At 35.1% G+C, this 22,505-nt stretch overlaps 1 protein-coding gene across 3 annotated transcripts in view; it reads right to left on the bottom strand.

Annotated features, from left to right (window-relative positions):
* AGL (amylo-alpha-1,6-glucosidase and 4-alpha-glucanotransferase) overlaps positions 1-22,505 on the bottom strand; it is a 79,917-nt gene that overhangs the window by 6,044 nt on the left and 51,368 nt on the right. For all 3 annotated transcript variants that reach the window (XR_009521313.1, XM_060026159.1, XM_060026160.1), the window contains exons 28-33: positions 10,946-11,081; positions 9,489-9,601; positions 8,414-8,625; positions 7,119-7,216; positions 5,253-5,340; positions 5,010-5,143 (exon numbers count right to left, since the gene is read on the bottom strand). Coding sequence is in view for 2 of the 3 variants with exons in the window: in XM_060026159.1 (XP_059882142.1) it covers positions 5,010-5,143; positions 5,253-5,340; positions 7,119-7,216; positions 8,414-8,625; positions 9,489-9,601; positions 10,946-11,081 (781 nt within the window). In the remaining variant the exon portion in view is untranslated. The remainder of the gene's footprint in view (positions 1-5,009; positions 5,144-5,252; positions 5,341-7,118; positions 7,217-8,413; positions 8,626-9,488; positions 9,602-10,945; positions 11,082-22,505) is intronic.

The following is a 22,505-nucleotide window of genomic DNA, read 5'->3' as shown; positions in this document are numbered from 1 at the left end:
GTCAACATTGAATTCTATACACAACAAAAACACCTTTCAAAAAATGAAGGCAGATACTTTTTTGACATACAAGAGCTTAAAGAATTCATCATAAGCAGACCTGATATAATAGAGGAAGTCCTTAGTCAGAAAAAAATGATACCAGATGGAAATATGGATATTCACAAAGAGATGAAGAACACTGGCAACTATGTATTTATATAAGACTTTTTTTCTGTATTATTTAAATAACCTCAAAAGATAACTGATTGAAAGAAAAATATAACAATGTAGTATGGGCATTATAATATATGTAAAAGCAAAATAGATGACAATAATAGCATACAGGTCTGAAGGGAAGAAATGGAACTATACTATTTTAAGGTTCTTATAGTACACCTGAAGCACTATATCTTCACTTGAAAGTAAACTATGATAAGTTAAAGATGTATACTATACACCTAAAGCAAACATTCAAAAAACTGAAATAAGAATAGCTAATCAGCCAACAAAAGAGATAAAATGGAAATAAAATAATCAGTCTAAAAGAAGCAGGAAAAAAGAAAAAACTAACAAAGAACAGACAGGATAAACAGAAAGCAAATAGATTTATACTTAACCATATAAATAATCACATTAAATGTAAATGGTCTAATCATCCCAATTAAAAGGAAGAGATTATCAGGCTGCATAGACAAATAAGACCCAATTATATGCTCTATGTATAAGAAACCTACTTTGAATATAAAGACACAAAAAGGTTAAAAGCAAAAATATGGAAATATATATATCATTCTCACAACTAATCAAAAGAAATCTGGAGTTATAATAACTATAAATAGAGTATAACCTTTAAAAATTGTGAATCACTATATTGTACACCTGTAACATATAATATTGTACAGCAACTATACTTCAATTAAAAAAACAGATTCACACACAAAAAAATCTGGAGTGCTTATATTAATATCAAACAAAGAAGATTTTGGAGCACAGGCATATTGCCAGTGATAAAGAAATTCATTTCATAATGATAAAAGGGTCAATTCATCAAGAGAACATAATAATTCCAAACACTTATGCATCTAATAATAAGGCTTCAAAATACCTGAAGCAGAAACCCATACAACTCCAAGGAGAAATAGACAAATACATAATTGTAGCAGAAAATGCCAATACCCATCTCTAGGTAACTCACAGAACAAGTAGACAGAAAATCTGTGAGTACTTTGTATAACACTACCAACCAACTTGACCTAGTCAACATTTTAAGAACACTCCACCCAACAACAGCAGGAGGCACAGTTTTTCACTTGCAAAGAGTTTAGTGACCTAGTTAGAACATATTCTGCATCATATAATAAGTATCAATAAGTTTAGAAAGATAAGTCATATTAGATATATTCTTTGACCACAATAGAGTTAATTTTGAAATCAGTGACAGAAACATCTCTGGACAATTCCCAAATATTTGAAAACTAAATAACACCTTTCGAAATAACACATGAGTCAAAGGGGAAACCAAAGGGGAAAACAGAAAGTGTTTCAACTGAATTAAAAAAAAAAACACAACACATCAGAATTTTGGGGTATTGCTAATTTAGTACATAGTGGGAAATTTATAGCACTAAGTACCTATACTAGAAAAGAAGAAAGGTCTTTAAATCAATGACCTCAACTTACACCTTGAAAAAACAGAAAAAGACAAATTAACCTGAAGTAAGTAGAAGAGAATAATAAAAAGTAGAGTAGAAATCAATAAAATAGAAACTGAAAACCAATACAAAAAGAAAACCAATGAAATCAAAAGGTGGTTCTTTAAGAAGACCAATAAAATCGATAAGCCTCTAGCCAGGCAGATCAGGAAAAAAAAAGAGAAAATACAACTTATCAATATCAAGAATGAGAATATTGACATTACTACAGATTCTATAGACAATTTAAAAAGTAATAATGCACTTTAGATGAAACCATTTCTTGAATTGTGACTTTTTTTTTTTACTTATTCTATCATTTATTGAGGAAAAAGTTTTACATATTAGGGTAAAGCAGTAGAAAGCAGTGACACGGAACTCCATCATTTCCAGCCTCATGTAGCCAAGAGAACAAGGCTTGAGGACTTAGTGGGGACAGTGCTGGCCATGCACCTCCCCACAGGTGACAAGTATTTTTGATCTATCTTTTCATTTAGTCTTGACAGCAAGTAATGAGATATTATTCTCATTTTATAGATGAAGAAATTTATTTCAGAGAGGTTAAGTAACTTGTTCAAAGTCCCATGCAAAAATAAGCAGCAAGGACAGAATTTGAAATTCAATCTGAATCCAAAGCTCATAGTTAAAGAATATTATGCTATCAAAAGTAGCTACAGGAAACAGCAAGAAATAAAAATGGAAAGGTAGTTTGAGAAAAAATTGTGGGAATTAAAGAATTTGGATTTCATTCTGTAGCCAGTGGGGAGTTACTGAAGATTTTTAAACATAAGATTAAAATTGTGAGTTATATTTCCACAAGATTGATCTTGTTTGGGGTAATATGCCAAAATGGAGAAAAGAGAGTGGAAGTATGGAGGTTATTGCCTAGTCCATAGAAAAGGTTATGAGTTACAAATCAGGCATTGGCAACAGAAAGGAACACGGTGGGCTGTTAGAAGGAACAGAACTATAATCAAGTCTCGACAACTATCTGGATGTTCTGGAGAGGTAATGAAGTAAAATTTAAAAGTACCTGGGGTGTTTAAGCTTGCAGAGCATGAATAATGGTAATACTGTAACAAAGATGGGAACTATAGGAAGAAAAAACATGTGAGAGAAAATGAGTGATGGCAGAAGGCCATCTGAGGTAACAAGTTTATCAGGTAGCTAAAAAGTAGAAGTGGAGTTTATGAACGTTAAAAATTACCTGAAGAGTGAAGATGTGAAATTAGGTGAAATATAACAGAAGACAAGTCAGATAGAAAAGAAAGGAAGATCAAGGATAGAGTTTTGGAGAATGAACATATTTAGGTGCCAGGAAGCAAAGCCAGAAAAACAGTAAATAGAGCCAATAGTGTAGTGGTTAAGAGCACAGCCTGTGAAGTCAGCTTGCCTGGAGTTCAGTAAGAGCTCTACCAAATTACTTGCCATTTGACTTTGTATAAATTACTTAACTTTCTAAGGTTAATTTATAAAATAGAGACAGTAGCTCATATCTTGAGTTAGTATCTCGTCCGTGTTACATGTACTAATATATTAATCCTCAAAACAATACCAGCACATCCATTTAAGATGAGGAAACTGAGGCTCAGAGAAGCTAAGTAACTTTCGCACAGCCACATAGCTAGTAAGTGGAGATGTGAATAACAATAACAGGATAATAATAATAGTAGTAGCTATTTTATATAGTTTTTTGGATGAAATGAGTAATGTTATATGAATGCATTTAGAACAATATCTGAAGATAGTAACTACTCAATTAATATTATTTGCTATTATTATAGTTGTTACTATTACTAGGTTAACAAGAGAAACCTAATGCTGTGGCTAGCATAATGTTTTTCATGAAAAGAGGAAAGCAACAATGTCAAACACTATAGCCAGATCAAAGAAGAGAAGTGAAAGGAAGCCATGGGATCTGGGAACCAGAAAGGATCTTCTTGAGTGGCTTCACCAGAGTGGTGAGGGCAAAACAAAAGCCAGATTGTACGTGGTGATGACTGACTGGGTGTCAGAAAAGAAAAATAAATGAGGTTAATTGTATAGAAAATGTACTGAAAAGAGAACAGAATGATAAAACAAGGCTTGAGGCAGGAACAGCATGAAGGGACTTTATTTTAGGATAGGCTGACAGATATCTTTGTAGCTTAGGAAGGAGGGATCAAGTGGAATACCAAGAAAGGATAACTATTTGACAAGGTCATGGAACAGATAGAAGGTATGTGATTATAGGTAAAGTAGAAGAATCATCTCTGCAGTGCAAGATATTCTTACTCCTCGTGGAAAAAAAGGAAGAAAGAGAAAAGCAATGCAAATATTGAGAAATACTTTGGCCAGTAAAGGATGGAATATAAGAATGTTCACATCACACAGACTTCAGACTTAATCTCTAGATGAGGCAGAAGTGTGACAGGATTAGGGTTTCTGTGACTATACTTAAGCTAATGAAAATAAACTTTAAATAAAAAGAAAAAATTTGACAACACTCATGTTGCTAGATGGAAGTCCCTCATGTTCTTATAATAGAGGAGATAAAACTATGTTGTTTATGCATATTTATGCATAATTATTCTGAGCAATAAGATGTACATATATCTAGGTTTAATCTAGAACTTGTGAAATTAAGATACCTTTTGACTGAGTTATATCATCTTATAAATACACATAACTCTGATACTATTTATCTGCTAATAATTAGGACAAAGGAGGTGACAAATGGGTTTGAAATAGTCAAAACACCAACACTGATATTTTAATTATAATGAAATCATTTCTGAAGATTATTTATTAATATATCTTTAAATCAGTTAACTCAAAAGGCCCAGCCTGAGACTTTTAGTTTTTGTATTTATCCTGTGCTAACCATACCCAAAAATATCAGCTAAATTTTAAAAACCAAAGACTATTCCACCACATGTATAAATCATGCAATATCAAGTCTTTAAATAACAACCTAAAATAATTAAAAGAAGTTGAAAATTACATAGAACTTGTGTTAAAGAGTAAAGCTTTCAAATTTCACATAGAATATACTGAAATGAATTCTAAGGAAATGCCATTTACTAGCTAATAAATAGACTAAACATTAATTTTTTTTTTTTTTGCGGTACGCGGGCCTCTCACTGTTGTGGCCTCCCCCATTGCGGAGCACAAGCCCCGGATGCGCAGGCCCAGCGGCCATGGTTCACGGGCCCAGCCGCTCCGCGGCATGTGGGATCTTCCCGGACCGGGGCATGAACCCGCGTCCCCTGAATCGGCAGGCGGACCCTCAACCACTGCGCCACCAGGGATGCCCTTAAACATTAATTTTGAAAATTACATGCCCTGACGACTTACCTCTCAAGATGAACATAATGTCGAGAAAGAACATTTTTAACCAAAAATATAGTCTTTGAAGTAATCTCGGGACCCATCAATTTGGAAAAATATAATTTCGCACGAAGAAAATACCCAACAGGCCACAGCCACTCCTGAAAAAGATAATTTAAAAGTGAAGGAAAAAAAAGAGCTGTGGATATCAAAAATTATTTGAAAAATAACTTTAATTGAAAACTCAAAGAAGAAAAATTAAATTCTTACAGGTCCTTGGTGATAATTGAAACCTTTAGCAAGACTGTAGTTGTCGTTGTCTAAGGCATTGTCATAAGTTCCACAGTAAACCATATCACTGCAAAATAATTGAAATTTAGGTTAAAAAAGATCAGCCATTACACGGAAAGCATTAGAAAAATTTCCTAATAGCAAAGGTAAGAACTAATCAAATTATTTTGTTTTCCAATCTCTAGACTAAAGCTCATCATCCATTTAACCTTAAATTAGTATATACTGAATTCAGAATGTGTTAGGGAATGATTAAGAAACACTTACTGCCTAATACAAAAAATATAAAATATACAGATATCTTGCCTTCAAGGAGGCACTAAATATTGGTTGAATTTAATTATTTCACTAGGCCTCTAATATACTTATAATAATTAAAATATACACAGAATAATTTGAATTAGTAAACATTAAAGATAAGGTTTTATTAATTATTATATATTGGAAAGATTGTTTTTTAAAGTTCTCCATGAAGTTATTTTAAAATTAAGTAAACTTGGTACATTATTAGATTATAAATAGCAACTAAATGCACACAATTTACACATACTTACAAATTAAAGTTACAAACACTGCAACATTTAATACAAGACAGTTATCTACACTCTGTTTAATTAAATTATTACTTTTTTTTTTCTTTTAGTGAGATAGATAGAACTTGCAATGAGTAAGCTTTTACTGTGGGTTTTAGTTTTGACCAGTGGTTCTTAACACCTCTGAAAATATTGAGAATACTTTAGAATGCAGATAAGTACACACACATAAAATTTTGCATCTCAAGACTGAAATGAGTACATAATAAGTCAGGAAAAATCTACAAAGGTAAAGGTACTACAAAAATGAGGATCTCTCATACATGAAAGAGCAAATTGATGATGGGTATCAAGCTTTAAAGCAAAAAAGTAGAAGAAAAACAGAAAGGTCATTAGAAACTCAAAAAAAATTGAAAAAGAGAAGAAATACAAAATAAGATAAACACATAATCATAAAAACAAAATTATTTATTGGTTTCAGTAAAAATAGTGGTGTAATTACTTAGAGAGGATGGAAAGGGTTTGTGGCAAGGTAAGGACAGAGTTAAATCCTCATCTGTCATCGCAAGCAGTAAGCAAATAATGTCTAATATTTAAAAGAATCAAGAAACAGGTGCAAACACATACCATTTAGAAATATGGAAGGAACTACTACGAGCAACAATTTAGAAAATCAAGGTTGTCTCTGAGGAGACAATACATCTATATTTCCAATGTTAATGATAATCATGTATGACTTTTACAGTCAGAAAAAACAGGCATTAGAAAATATTTATGACATATTAGTTTATAAAATTAAAATTCTTTTACTGATTATTGAATATAGGACAAGCCAAAGGCATTTTGAACACTGATGTTTAATGAAGATACAAAACGGATTTTTAAAAATTCAGTTTGAATGCAATTTTAGAGATTTTATTGATAAGCAAAAAAATTATGGCTTGATGCAATAAAATATCCACAACATGGGGCTTCCCTGGTGGCACAGTGGTTGAGAGTCCGCCTGCCGCTGCAGGGGACACGGGTTCGTGCCCCGGTCCGGGAAGATCCCACATGCTGCGGAGCGGCTGGGCCTGTGAGCCATGGCCGCTGAGCCTGCGCGTCAGGAGCCTATGCTCCGCGACAGCAGAGGCCACAACAGTGAGAGGCCCGCGTACCGCAAAAAAAAAACTAAACAAAAACAAACAAAATATCCACAACATTCTTAATACTTATACTTTAACTTACTCTGGATCCAAAGTTTTCATGCCAATATGAATATAATTGTATATTAAGTATAATATGAACAAAATTCTTAGTACTTATAACTTACTCTGGATCCAAAGTTTTCATGCCAAGAGGACCAAGCAATTTTTCTCCTGCAATCTCCAAAGCTTTCCATGCTTTTTCTGTAGTAAAGAGCTCAGGGGCCTAATGAGTGTTAAAAACAAATATACAAACTTTTTAAGATCACAGAGAATTAGTGTCCACCCACTTTGGAAAATAGACTATAAACTTGGAAAATAACGAAAACTTTAAAAATACAGTGCCGGTCAGAAATCAAGTGCAGATGCCTAATCAGACCTAATCCTATCAGGCCAACTTGGAAATGCTGATCTTGGCCTTAGAGGTTAGGAAAGCTGTTTGAGGTGATTGTTTCCTTGTGTCACTTAAGAAAGTATACTAGCTCCAGAATGAAGCTGTCACAGCTACAGTGAAGGCAGAACACATTTAAACCCATATAATTCATTCTTTAGAAGATTTACAATAGCTTCCTTTAAGTTCATCTGGAACTCATTTTTTGCTTTTAGGGTCATAATATAATACAGAAGGATTTGCACTCCAATAGTATGAGTAAATTTACTTGTGATGTAGAGAAGGAGAGAAAGCATTGGTGACTAAGAATCTGCATTAATTTTAAATGTTAAATGAAATCAAATGCACACTGAATCAAAGTTACCATTATGTACCTTAGTATTTTTTATTCTACTATAATTAATAATACTACATTTAATACTCTTTTTGACAAAGTGGCAACATCTAGGCGGGCATAGAAGAACACATACCTTCTCTATTTTACTGTATTTTTAGACTAGGTATAGGGAAAATAAGGAGAGTCTAGAATTCTTGGCTAGACAGAACTCATTAGTGCAATACAACAAAGAAAACGGAATGTGAATTGAAGCTACCCATATTAGTTCATTAGTCCAGATGTTTCCAACTAGTGTGCTGAGGCACTGGTCATGGCACAGGTGTGCTGAAATACAGATGCCCTCTGCTTTCAAGACAGCTGGGTAGGGCCTGGGGCTAACTGAAGCAGCTGGATCTGGCAGCGACCTAATCCATTTGGGCCAACATGCTGTACAAATATCATCATTTTCTATGTGTGTCATTGAGAAGAACTTCATTAGTCATCATCCATTATTTTCTATTTTTTGACACCAAATGTTATAGGTTAATGGTGATATGCATAATGCTTTATTCATCAGAAAAGACCATATAAAACTAGCTGGTGAACAATGCACTTTTTAGCAATTCAATGAATTTGAAAACAAATGGGAATAAAGAACTAAATAAACCCTATCATAACATTTTTGAAATTTGGAAAGAACAGAACAAATCACTTACCACAACCATTGCTATGGTAAAATTAGGCCTGAGCTGGTAGTCACACCAAGGGCTTGAAGCTCCATAACTATCTTTGTATATGCCACGTTTATGCACCAGATTAGAATGCTTTTCATTGACATCAGAAGGGTCTTCTGACACATAAAATAACTTTTCAAAGTTATCTTGTATTTTTCTGTTCCATTCATCATATGAGACTCTCACAACTTTTCCTGAAACATTACAAAAGACTTGGTAGTTTTAGGCATTCAAAGAAACCCATACATTTAGTTACAGCTAAAGAGTAATATTTAGTCAATAAATTATCCACTTTTTAAAACTGTCAGGGCTTTTTGAAGAACACTACCCAGAAATTAAAAATTATCTTTCACTGTATTACCAAAAAAGGATTAGACTCTAACAAATGATCCCAGATCATTTGTCTTTGTTTGGATCACTCTTACATTTGATAAAATTATCTTTATTGAGCACTTGAAAGGAGGCTAGTTTGAATTGAGAGGTGCCAGAAGTATATACTGTATTTATATATATATATATATATATTTATATATATATACTGCATTTCAAAGACATAGTACTCCCCAAAAGAATGTAAAATAATTCATGAATAATTTCATATTGATTATATGTTGAAATAATATTTGGTATATATTGAGTTAATAAAAAATATAATGATAATTAATTTTACCTGTCTCTTTTAACTTTTTTAAAATGTAGGTACTAGAAAATTTTAAATATGTATGTGACTTAAATTATATTTCTATTGGACAGCACTGCTCTAGAAAAAGAGAGGTAAAGATTTCATAATTGTTCACCAAAACTTGACTTGCTCACAGTCATACTGAGGAAAAAAAATAAGTATGATGCTCTTCATATCTCAGTTCAAAGTTGCTATAAAAATATGGTTAGTAATCAGGTTTGTTACAGTTTTCATACTAGTAAATTAATGGTTTGTCTTTCCCCTTAATCTTAAGGGTTTTCTAATACTAGTTCGTTGAGTCACATGATGATTACGTAGGTTAAGAATATAGACAGTACATTTGGAGTTTCTTTGTAAACAAAAGAAACAGCTTACCATGTCTTTTTACTGTAACTTCATGATAAGGAAAAATATTTTTTTGGGATAATTCCAGCAACCAACGAACGGCAGATTTACTCAGGCCCACAATTTCCACAGCAGACCCATCTCTAAAATTAAAAATAAATTTTACTCTGTGACAATGAGTAAATTAAGCACTATCTAAAGAGCATTCAGGGACTTCTCTGGTGGTGCGGTGGAAAGACTCCACGCCCAATGCAGGGGGCCCGGGTTCAATCCCTGGTCAGGGAACTAGATCCTACATGCATGCTGCAATGAATCAGAATTCGCATACTACAGCTAAGGAGCCCGCGTTCCGCAACTAAGGAGCTGGCGAGCTGCAACTAAGACCCGGTGCAACCAAATAAATAAATAAATAAATATTTTTTTTAAGAAAGGGCATTCAAAAAACAGCTTTGAAGAATTATATAACACATTATAAAAATGACTGTCTATAAAAAAATCCTCACTTTATAGGAATGTGCACTGCATATATAAGAAATTGTGATTCACTTTGCTATACAGCAGAAACTGACACAGCAGTATAAAGCAACTATACTCCAATTAAAAGAAAAAAGAAATCATTCCTCTTATTACTTTGCCATTGCTTACCAACTTAATGTATTTTAAAAAAATTCTATGAAGTAGAATAGAGATTATGGAGTAAAAGGAGATAGCTGCTGGAAAAAGGCAGAAGTAGGAGTCAGAGAATACTGAGATAGAGTTCCAGTGAAAAAGATAGAAAATACGGGATACTGAATTGAAGAAAGTCAGGGAAGGTAAACATCATAATTTGAAAGCTCATTTTTAAGGAAAATGAAAGGGAAGTATAAGATCTAATAACTCACCAAAATAAACAGGTTTTTAAAAGAATTTGTAAAACATGTAATGACAACTACTATTCAATAATTTTTTTTGACAATTCTGATTGAAGATAAAATTTGGAATAAGAAAATAGTTTCTCAGACTTGATATTGTAGTAAGAACTTGAAATCATAAAAAGAAATGATGGGATAAAAGATTTAAAAATTAAGGGGAAAATGTTCAGAAAGTGAAAGGATTTCATAAAAGACAGGACAACTGGTTGTTTTCTATATTTACAAAAGATAATAATAATGAAATACTTACAAAGAAAACACTTCATGTTATAAAGAAATGTCTTAACTATGGGGATAATAAGTCATAAAACTTTCCTTTGAGGTGCCTGCAGGTAGTCAACCCATGAGAACGTCCAGAAGAGAACAGATAGCTTTACTTGATGACTTATATCAAGAGGATTGTGTATGTGTATATTAGGGGAGAGAAAAGGAGTGCGTGGAAGGGGAAGTAGGGGAAAGGAAGGAAGATTTTGACTGATTTAACATGAAGATTTCATGGTTAATAGAACAGAAGATTCCACAAGTATGTAGTTTTACAAATGATATAACTATATAAGCACTAAAAATAAACACTACCTTGGAGTGGCTGGGATTCCTTTGTTTCTAGCTCTGTCACTTTCTCCCATTTTATCCATCCATGTACCACAATTTAAGCGATTTCCTCCATAAACAAATCCTGTTTCTTCATCAACCCCTGCAGTTATATTAAAACCTAAAAAAGAAAAATAAAACATTTATAAAAATATAATAAATTAGGACAACTACTCTAGAGAGTAATCTGGTAATACCTTAAAAGTTGAAGATGTGCATATTCTACCACATAATAATTTCGTTTCTAGACATACACTCTAGAGAAATGCTTACCTATGTGAACATGGAGACACATACAAGAATATACATTGCAACACTGCTTGTAATAGCAAGAAAATAAAACTGCTGAGAAGAGGAACAGAAAAACCCTAGTCTAGTTATATAATGGGAAACTCTATACCATTTAAGATTAATGAACTACATAAAGCAAAATGGATAAATCAGAATGACTGAGTAAATAAGTTGCAAAAGATATGCATAATAAGATGCCTTTTCTGTAAAATTTAAAATATAGATAATACTAACACATATAACCATGTATGTCTATATGGCTATGTCTAATATGATAATATTTGTATAAAATTAGAAAACATAAAATACATAATATACATTATACAGTATATACTATGATATACTGAATATATGCTACATAATATATATCATACATAATTTACACATACTCAAACACACATAAACACACAAAATACAAAAATATACATGGAAATAGTAAATCCTGATTATAGGATGGTTGTTAATTCTAGAGAGTGAGGGAAGAGAAAGAGATAGAGATGAAACTTTAGTGGTATCTGTGGTGTTTTATTTCTTTTCAAAACAAAAGAGAATGATCTGAAGAAAATCTAGCCAATTGTTAATATCTGTCTAATTTCAGTTCTAGGTTCAAAGCATAATTTACATCATTATCTGTATGTTGAGATATTTCATAATTAAAATTAAAAATTTAAATAACTCAGAGATGATGAACACAGATGCAAAAATCCTCAACAAAGTATTAACAAACCAAATTCAACTTGAAAAAGCATATACCATGATCAAGTGGGATTCATCCTAGGGATGCAAGGATGGTTCAATATTCATAGATTAATCAATGTGGTATCTACACATCACATTAAAAAATTAAAGAATAAAAATCATATGATCATCTCCACAGATGCAGAAAAAGCTTTTGACAGAATTCAACATCCATTTATGATTAAAAACTCTCAGCAAAGTGTGTATAGAGGGAATGTACCTCAACATGATAAAGGCCATATATGAAAAGTCCACAGCTAACATCATACTCAATGGTGAAAAGTTAAAAGCTTTCCTGCTAAATTCAGGAACAAGACAAGGATGCCCACTCTCACTGCTTTTGTTCAGCATAGTATTGGAAGTATTGTAAACCACAGCAAACAGACAAGAAAAAGAAATAAAAGGAATCCAAATTGGAAGGGAATAAGTAAAACTGTCACTGTTTGCAGATGACATGATATGATATACAGAAAATCCTAAAGACACCATCAAAAGATGACTAGCGTTCATCAATGAATTTGGTAAAGTTGCAGGATACAAAATTCACATACAGAAATCTGTTGTGTTTCTATATACTGATAATGAACTATCGGAAACAGAAATTAAGAAAAAAATCTCATTTACAACTGCATCAGAAAGACTAAAGCACCTAGGAATGCATCTAACCAAGGAGGTAAAAGACCTGTACTTGGAAAACTATAAGACATTGATAAAAGGAATCTAAGATGATACAAACTAATGGAAAATATACAGTGCTCATGGACTGGAAGAATTAAATTGTTAAAATGACCATACTATCAAGGCAAATTACAGATTCAATGCAATCCCTATCAAAATACCAATGACATTTTTCACAGAACTAGTTCTAAAATTTGCATGGAAACATAAAAGACCCCAAAGAGCCAAAACAACTTTGAGAAAGAAGAAAAAGATTCCCTTCAATGGGGAATCAAGATGGCAGAGTAAGAGGATGTAGAAATCACCCCTCTTCCCAAAACACATCAAAAATATATATACATTTGGAAAAATTCTCATGGAAAACTAACTGGAACCTGGCAGAAGAACTCCTTCACAACCAAGGCTGCAAAAATTATTCCCATGTAATCAAGTAGGATGAAAAGAAAGGCATTGGGTTGGAACCTGTGTCCCTGGGAGGGGAATAAGGGAAAAGGGAGATCATATGGGCAGACACTCACCCTGGGAAGTGAGTGGGTAGAGCCACAGACTGGGTGTCCAAGTTCTAGGGTCCTATATGGAGAAGACAAGTTCCCTTGGCTGTTTGGAGAACTCCTGGGACAGACAGAATGGCTTGAGAAGCCCAAATTCCACTTGTGAGGAGTATGTGGGTGCTGGCTTTCCATAAGACAGGGTGAAGAGAGAGGGCTATCCTAGTGGCTATTGCCTCCTTTTGCTCCCCAATCTGAGCTGAGTAAACACCATGGCCCCACTCACTCCATGCCACAGCTTGGCACTGGATTTATGGCAGCCAGGTCCTGGGAAAAGACTCCATGCAGGGACACAGAAGGCAGTCTGGGGCCCTGGATTGTGGTCCAGGTAGGGTGGCAGTGGCCATTGTTGGCACTTACTCAAACAGTGCCAGAGAAGCAGCCCGGATTTCTGACAGGAGTGAAGCTGCTTCAATTCCCACAACCACAATGCCATGAATCCCAGTGCCAGCTGAGTGAATGCTTCAGCCCTGCCTACTCCAGGCCATAACCTTGCACTTGATCTGGGACAACTACAACAGGGGAAAAAAATGTGACCTTGGACTGTGTCTGAGTGGATGCCTACACAGGCAGCACACTGGAACTCTGTAAGTGTATGAGCCCCACTTATTATAGCACCCCCCCCCACCTCTGGGGCAAAGGCCCCAGTGTGGGGAGAAGGAAAAATACACACTTAAAGGGAACAGAGCCAACTCGAGCCTGACCGTCAGGACACCTGCTCCAGAAACTTGGGAGCAGACCCTGACCCTGAAAGGGCAGTGACTGCCACTGAGCAGAGAAGAAATCCCACCTCACACCCTGTGTAGGCTCCAGCTCCTACAAGACCAGCTACACCCCATATCAAGGTGATAGTGGCCAGTACACCCTGAGGAAAGGCGTGGCTTGTGTCCACATCAAATCCAGCCCTCACACTAAAGATATTTGGCACGTGTAGTCCACACAGGGATGCCCTCACATAAAAACACACTTTCAAGACCATGATTATAACTGTTTCACCTAAATTCATAGAGACAGAGAAAGTTAAGCAAAATGAAATGGTAAAGAACTCCCAACTGAAAGGGCAAGAGAAAGCCCCTGAAAAAATAAATAATGAAACAGAGATAATCAGCCTACCAGTGAGTTCAAAAAGTTAGTAGTAATGAAAATGCTAACTGAATTAAGAAAGAGAATTGATCTAAGCATGGGATCATTTTAACAAGGAACTATAAAGAAGACCCAATAAAGAAGAGATAATTCAATTTCTGAGATAGAAAACACTTGAGAAGCAATGAATAACAGACTAAATGACACAGAAGAATGCATACATGATCTGGAAGATAGAATAATGGAAATCATCCAATTAGAACAGCAGACAAAAAGACAAATGGGAAAAAAAAGCAACATATGAGATCTATGTGCTAATATAAAATGTGTCAATATATAGGGGTTCCAGAAGGAGAAAAGAGAAGGGGATCAAAAATGTATTTGAAGAAATTATGACTGAAAACTTACCAAACCCAAAGAAGGAAACAGATATCCAGGTACAGGAACACAGAGGGTCCCAAACAAGATGAACCCAAACAGGCTCACACTAAGACATATCATAATTAAAATGGCAAAAGTTAGAGATAAAGAGAATTCAAAGGCAGCAAGACAAAAACAGAGAGTCATATACAAGGGAACTCCTATAAGATTATCAGCTGATTTCTCTGCAGAAACTTTGCAGGCCAGAAGGGAGTGGCATGATATATTTACAGTCCTGAAAGGGAAAAACCTACAACCTAGGTTACTTTGTCGAAAATTAATAAACCTTTAGTCAGGCTCGTCAAGAAAAAATAGAGAGGATCCAAACAAACAAAATAAGACATGAAAGACGAGAAATAATACATGCTATCACAGAGATACAAAAATTCATAAGAGAATACTATGAATAGTTATATGCCAACAAATTGGATAGCCTAGAAGAAATGGACAAATTTCTAGAAATATACAGCCTGCCAAGACTGAGTCAAGAAGAAACAGACAATTTGAACAGGCTGATTGCTAGAAGTGAAATTGAATCTGTAATTTAAAAACTCCCAGCCAACAAAATTCCAGGAGTGGAAAGCTTCACAGGGGAATCCTACCAAACATATAAATAAGACCTTATACCTATCCTTCTGAATCTATTCCAAAAAACTGAAAGGAGGGAACACTCCCAAATTCATTCTACTAGGCCACTGTCACCCTCATACCAAAACCAGACAAAAACACTACAAAAAAGAAAATTACAGGCCACTATCTTTCATGAATATAGATGAAAAAATTCTCAACAAAATATTAGCCAACTGAATCCAATAATACATAAAAAGGATCATATACCATGATCAAGCTGGATTCATTCCAGGGTCACAAGGATAGTTCAACATAGGCAAATCAATCAATGTGTTACACCACATTAACAAAAGGAAAGAAAAAAAATCACATGATCATCTAAATAGATGCAGAGGGCTTCCCCGGTGGTGCAGTGGTTAGGAATCCACCTGCCAATGCAGGGAACACGGGTTCGAGCCCTGATCCAGGAAGATCCCACATGCCGTGGAGCAACTAAGCACGTGCGCCACAGCTACTGAGCCTGTGCTCTAGAGTCCACAAGCCACAACTACTCAGCCTGCTTGCCACAACTACTGAAGCCTTGTGCAACAAGAGAAGCCACCATAATGAGAAGCCCGCGCACCACAACAAAGAGTAGCCCCGGCTCGCCGCAACTAGAGAAAGCCCTTGCACAGCCACAAAGACCCAAATGCAGTCAAAAATAAATAAATAAAAAGAAATAAATAGATGCAGAAAAAGCATTTGACCAAATTCAACATTCATTCATGATAAAAACTCTCATCAAAATAAGTATAGAGGCTGGGCTTCCCTGGTGGCACAGTGGTTGAGAGTCCGCCTGCCGATGCAGGGGACACGGGTTCGTGCCCCGGTCCGGGAAGATCCCACATGCCGCGGAGCGGCTGGGCCTGTGGGCCATGGCCGCTGAGCCTGCATGTCCCGAGCGGGAGAGGCCACAGCAGTGAGAGGCCCGCATATGGGAAAAAAAAAAAAAAGGAAAAAATAAGTATAGAGGGAACATATCTCAACATAATAAAGGCCACTTATTACAAACCCACAGCCAACAAAAATACTCAATGGTGAAAAGCTGAAAGCTTTCCTGCTAAATTCAGGAATAAGACAAGGATGCTCACTCTTGCCACTTCTATTTAACACTGTATTGGAAGTCCTAGCCACAGCAATCAGACAAGAAAAAGAAATAAAAGGTATCCAAATTGGGAGGGAAGAGGTAAAACTGTCTCTATTTGCAGACGACATGATATTCTATATAGAAAACCCTAAAGTCTCCATCCCAAAACTATTAGAACTAATAAATAAATTCAGCAAGGTTGTAAGATACAAGATCAATAAATAGAAATCTGTTGCACTTCTATACACTAATAATGAAATATCAGAAAGAGAAAGTAAAAAAAAAAAACAAAACAAAACAAAAACCTATGGATAAACTAAACCAAGGAGGTTAAAGACCTATACTCTGAAACCTATAAAACATTGATGATGGAAACTGAGGATGATTCCAAGAAATGGAAAGATATCCTGTGCTATTAGATTGCAAGAATTAATATTATTAAAATGGCCATACCACCCAAAGCAATCTACAGATTTAAATCCCTATCAAAATACCCATGACATTTTTTTTCACAGAACTAGAACAAATAATCCTAGAATTTATACAGAACCACAAAAGACCCTGAATTGCCAAAATAATCCTGAGGAAAAAGAACAAAGCTGGAGGTATAACCCTCCCAGACCTCAGACTATACTACAAAGCTACAGTAATCATAACAGCATAGTATTGGCATAAAAACAGACACATAGATCAATGGAACAGAATAGAGAGCCCAGAAGTAAACCCATGCAGCTATGGTCAATTAATCTATGACAAAGGAGGCAAGAATACACAAAGGAGAACAGACAGCCTCTTTAATAAGTTGTGCTGAGAAAACTGGACAGACACATGTAAAACAATGAGATAAGAACATTCCTTCATACCATGTACAAAAATGGACTCAAAATGATTTAAAGACCTAAATGTAAGACCTGAAACTAAAAGAGAACATAGGCAGAACACTCTCTAACATAAATCACAGCAATATTTTCCTGGATCTGTTTCCTAAGGCAAAAGAAATAAAAGCAAAAATAAACAAATGGGACCTAATTAAACTTAAAAGCTTTTTCACATCAAAGGAAACCATCAACAAAACAAAAAGACAACCTACAGAATGGGAGAAAGTACTTGCAAATGATGCAAGCAATAAGCAGTTAATATCCAAAATATATGAACAGCTCATATAACACAGTATATTTAAAAAAAACCCAAATAATAAATAAAAAAATAGGCAAAAGACCTGAATAGACATTTTTCCAAAGAAAATATACAGATGGCTAATAGGCATATGAAAAGATGCTCAACACAGCTATTATAGAGAAATGAAAATAAAACCACAATGAGGTATCACCTTTTATCTGTCAGAATGGCTATCATCAAAAAGCCTACAAATAAAAAATGTTGCGGAGGATGTGGATAAAAGGGTACCCTTGTACAATGTTGGTGGGAATGTAAGTTGGTGCAGTCACTGTGATATTTTTAATATCTAAGTTAGGTCATATCACTCCTGCTCAAAACTGTTCACTGGCTCACTTCAGTAGGGAGGTTCCTTAAAAAACTAAGAATAGAACTACCATATGATCCAGTAACCCCACTCTTGGACATATATCCAGAAAAAATGAAAACTCTAATTCAAAAAGATACATGCACCACAATGTTCACAGCAGCACTATTTATAATAGCCAAGACATGGAAACAACCTAAATGCCCATCAACAGATGAATGAATAAATAAGATGTGGTGTATATATATATATATATATATATATATATATATATATATATACAGTGATCTACTTTAACATGAATTTGTTTGAGTACTGGTGAGACTGAATGCTTCCCCCTATGTTTATTAATGGATGGTTGATGTATGTCCTTGGGCAAGCTACTTTTACCTCCTCCTATTTCCTCTATTATGAGCTAGGAATAGAGGTACTAGCTTCTGGAAAATGTTTGTCAAGTGATACACAAAGGCAAAGAGCTTTTCAGTTTATTTGATATTAAATATATGACACAAAGGCAAAGAGCTTTTTAATTTATTTGATATTAAATAATTGGATAGTCAATGTTTAGTGAGTAAATCTCAGAGATTTAGCTACAAAGTCATAAGAACACATACAAAAAGGTACACAAGTCAAAATGACTATGAATGAATAGGTTGTTTCAAATGCAAAAAGTGGGTAGAAAATTTATTTTTGCACTTTCTGATGAGTTGGCAAAGTATTCCAGGCTATTGGCTCCCTCCCCACAATCAACCCTGGAGAAACTACAGAAGTATATGTGAGGTATTAATGTGAAGAAGTCACATAATGTTTGGGAGAAACTAATAAAAACACGTGAGGACTTCCCTGGTGGTGCAGTGGTTAAGAATCCGCCTGCTAGTGCAGGGGACACGGGTTTGAGCCCTGCTCCAGGAAGATCCCACATACCGTGGAGCAATGAAGCCTGTGCACCACAACTACTGAGCCTGTGCTCTAGAGCCCACGAGACACAAACTACTGAGCCCGTGGACCACAACTACTGAAGCCCACGCGCCTAGAGCCTATGCTCCGCAAAAAGAGAAGCCACTGCAATGAGAAGCCCGTGCACCACAAAGAAGAGTAGCTCCTGCTCACTGCAACTAGAGAAAGCCCGTGTGCAGCAATGAAGACCCAACACAGCCAAAAATAAATAAATTCCTTAAAAAAACCCAACTCCCTCCAAAAAAAACAAACAAAAAAAAACAAAACAAACAAAAAATACGTGAGACCTGACCAGACACTTTGGACTTTTATTCCACCTTGGCTCGTAAGGCTGCTGTGTTACAACTTAAGGAGATTGCTTCTTTTCAGTGCTTACAGAGTAGCTAATAATCAAGGGAATATGAAAAGATAAACATTAGATAAGATAAGATAAACATTATTGGGAAAAGATAAACATTAGATACCAGAGGAGTCTAATGACTATATAAAAAGAGAAACTGAGTAACATATTTCACATGAAGCAGAATTACTGGACAAGATGGACCAATAATATACAATAAGCAAATTAAATATCCTCAAAGACATAGGTAAGATATTATTAACATGAAGCAGGAATAAAAGACATTAAAAATGACTAAGTGGAGACGTTAGGTCTGAAATTTTTAATAGTTGAAATAAAGAAAACAATAAAGTGATAATAAGGGACTAAACAGTAGATAGACACAGCTAAGAATGAATTAGTGAGATGGAAGATAAGATTGAAAAATTCTCCAGAGGTAGCAGGAATGGTTAAAGGGAGGAAATAGAAAAAAAGAGCTAAAAGCTATGGGGGGCTACCCTGGTGGCGCAGTGGTTGAGAGTCCGCCTGCCGATGCAGGGGACGCGGGTTCGTGCCCCGGTCCGGGAAAATCCCACATGCCGCAGAGCGGCTGGGCCCGTGAGCCATGGCTGCTGAGCCTGCGCATTCGGAACCTGTGCTCCGCAATGGGAGAGGCCACAACAGTGAGAGGCCCGCGTAACACACACACACACAAAAATAATAAAATAAAATAAAAGCTATGGGGATAGAATTAAATCAAAAGATATCCCGACAAAAGTATCCCCAGAAAGTGGAAAGAGAAGGAAGAAAATACTTGAAGAAATAAAATGATAAATATCCTAGAATCAAGAAAGATCTCAGGTTAAAAGCACTCATGCAGTACCAAATGAAACAGATAAGGAAAATTAGAGTAAAATCCTGAATTCAGACAAAGAGATGGTTCTAAAATCTTCAAGAAAGAAAGAGTAGATCACTTCTAATGGAACAAGGTATAGGTCCATATACCTTTCAATAGCAATATTGGAAACAAGAAGTCAACAGAATAATATTTTCTAAAGCATTTAAGAAAAAAAGCATTTATGTCTAATCTGTCATTTAAATATGAAAGCATAATAAAAATACTGCCAGCCATACAAGGCCTCAGAGCGCTTGACATGTAAGTTCCAACTTTAAAAACATTCATATAGCAGCACTAAAGATACTCATATAGCAACAATAAAATGACTACAGCAAGGCACTGTAGTAGTAGGCACTGTTCTGAGAGGTTTTCATATATTAACATAAATAAATAAGCTCATCTGATTAACTCAAATAAGGAAAGAAATAAATCTTAGAGGATACTAGTAAGAGAGATGGAATGAAAAGATGATCAAATTACACATAAAAGTTTATTGTTGCCTAAGAAAAAGCAATAACCAAAGAAAACAAAAAGAAGTACAGTCATAACAATTCAAACTGAAATTCCACCTAGATAATATCAAATAGGAATTCAGGGAGAGGGGCACACACTAAATTACTTATTCTGTTAGATTTTAATAAGTTAAAGAAATGAACATAGACATGGTAAATTAATACAGATATAGGTCTTGAAAACAAGAATCATAAGAACAAAAATAAAATGAATTAAAGTGGAACGAATTGTTTCTTTTAAAAGAAATTTGTAGGGCTTCTCTGGTGGCGCAGTGGTTGAGAGTCCACCTGCCGATGCAGGGGACATGGGTTTGTGCCCCGGTCCGGGAAAATCTCACATGATGCGGAGCGGCTGGGCCCGTGAGCCATGGCCGCTGAGCCTGTGTGTCCGGAGCCTGTGCTCCGCAACGGGAGAGGCCACAACAGTGAGAGGCCCGCGTACCACAAAAAAAAAAAAAAAAAAAAAAAAAAAAATTGTAAAAGGCAAACTCACATAGTTAATAGAAGTTAATGTGAGAGATTATCTTTGAGACATGAAGGTGGGGTAGGATTTCTGAAATGAAATATGGTGAAGAACACCATAGATAAATTGGGAAAAGGTTTGTGCAATTCTAAAACTAATGATGGACAAATATCTAGAATAAACAAACAACTCCTGATAATCAACATGAAAAATACAGGAATGCCAAAAGAAAGATGAGTAAAGGCATAGAATATGAACAAATAATTTATAGAAAAGGAAACTTTCCAAAGAGGCCAATAAACATATGAGCAAATACTCAAATTCAATAACAGGAGAATTGCGAGTTAAAACAATTACATATGGCTTTACACCCATATTTGGCATTAGAGGATAATGCCAAATGTTGGTAGGCATATGGACACTTAAGAAGCTACTTTGATTGTTAATGGGAATAGAGACTGGTGCAGTAATTCTGGAAAGGAATGTGGTAGTGTTTAAACAAAGGGCATAAGAGTATAGTATATGTAGCTCTGATATACCAATGTTAAGTGAAATAAGCCAGACATAAAAAGACAAAAATTACATACTTCCATTTATACGAGGTACCTAGAATAGTCAAATTCATAGAGACAGAAAGTAGATTAGTAGCTACTAGAGGCTAGCAAGGGAGAGAATGAGGAATTATTGCTAACTGGGTATAGTTTCAGTTTGGGATGATGAAAAAGTTCTGGAGATGGATAGCGATGATGGTTGAAAAACAGTGCAAATGTACTTAAAGCCACTGCACTGTACACTTAAAAATGGCTAAAATGATATACTTTATGATAAAATGGTAAACATGTATTTCACCACACACACTTAACAGTAGAAAACCAGCAATCCAATTAGAAAATGGATAAAAGACATGAATAGACATTTCATCAATGAGGGGATATGGATGGTAAATAAGCACATGAACAGATGTTTAAAACCATTAATAGGGAAATGCAAATCAAAACCACAATGTGTAGTGGTCTACACAATTATCAGAACATCTGAAAATAGGTGATAACAACAAATTCTGGCAAGGACGTGGAGAAACTGGATCTATCTAGCTTGCTGGTGGGAATGTGAAATGAAAATAGTTTGGCAATTTCTTATAAAACAAAACATGTGCTGACCACATCACCCAATCACATTATTGGGCATTTATCCCAGAGAAATGAAAACTTATGTTTACAAAAAAACCTGTATATGAATGTTAATAGCAGCTCCATTTGTATTAGCCAAAAAAATTGGAAACAACCTAAATATCCTTCAAAAGATGAATGGTGCATTCATAAAAGGGAATACTACTTAGCAATAAAAACTAATAAAATATTGATAAATGCAGCAACTTGGATAGTTCTCAAGGGGAATTATGTTTAGTGAAAGAACCAATCTCAAAAGGTTACATACTATATGATTCCATTTATCTACA

This window comes from Delphinus delphis, chromosome 1 (assembly GCF_949987515.2).
Source record: "Delphinus delphis chromosome 1, mDelDel1.2, whole genome shotgun sequence".
NCBI lineage: Eukaryota > Metazoa > Chordata > Mammalia > Artiodactyla > Delphinidae > Delphinus > Delphinus delphis.
Note: the sequence above shows the minus strand (reverse complement) of the source record. Positions and strands in the feature narration are given on the sequence as shown.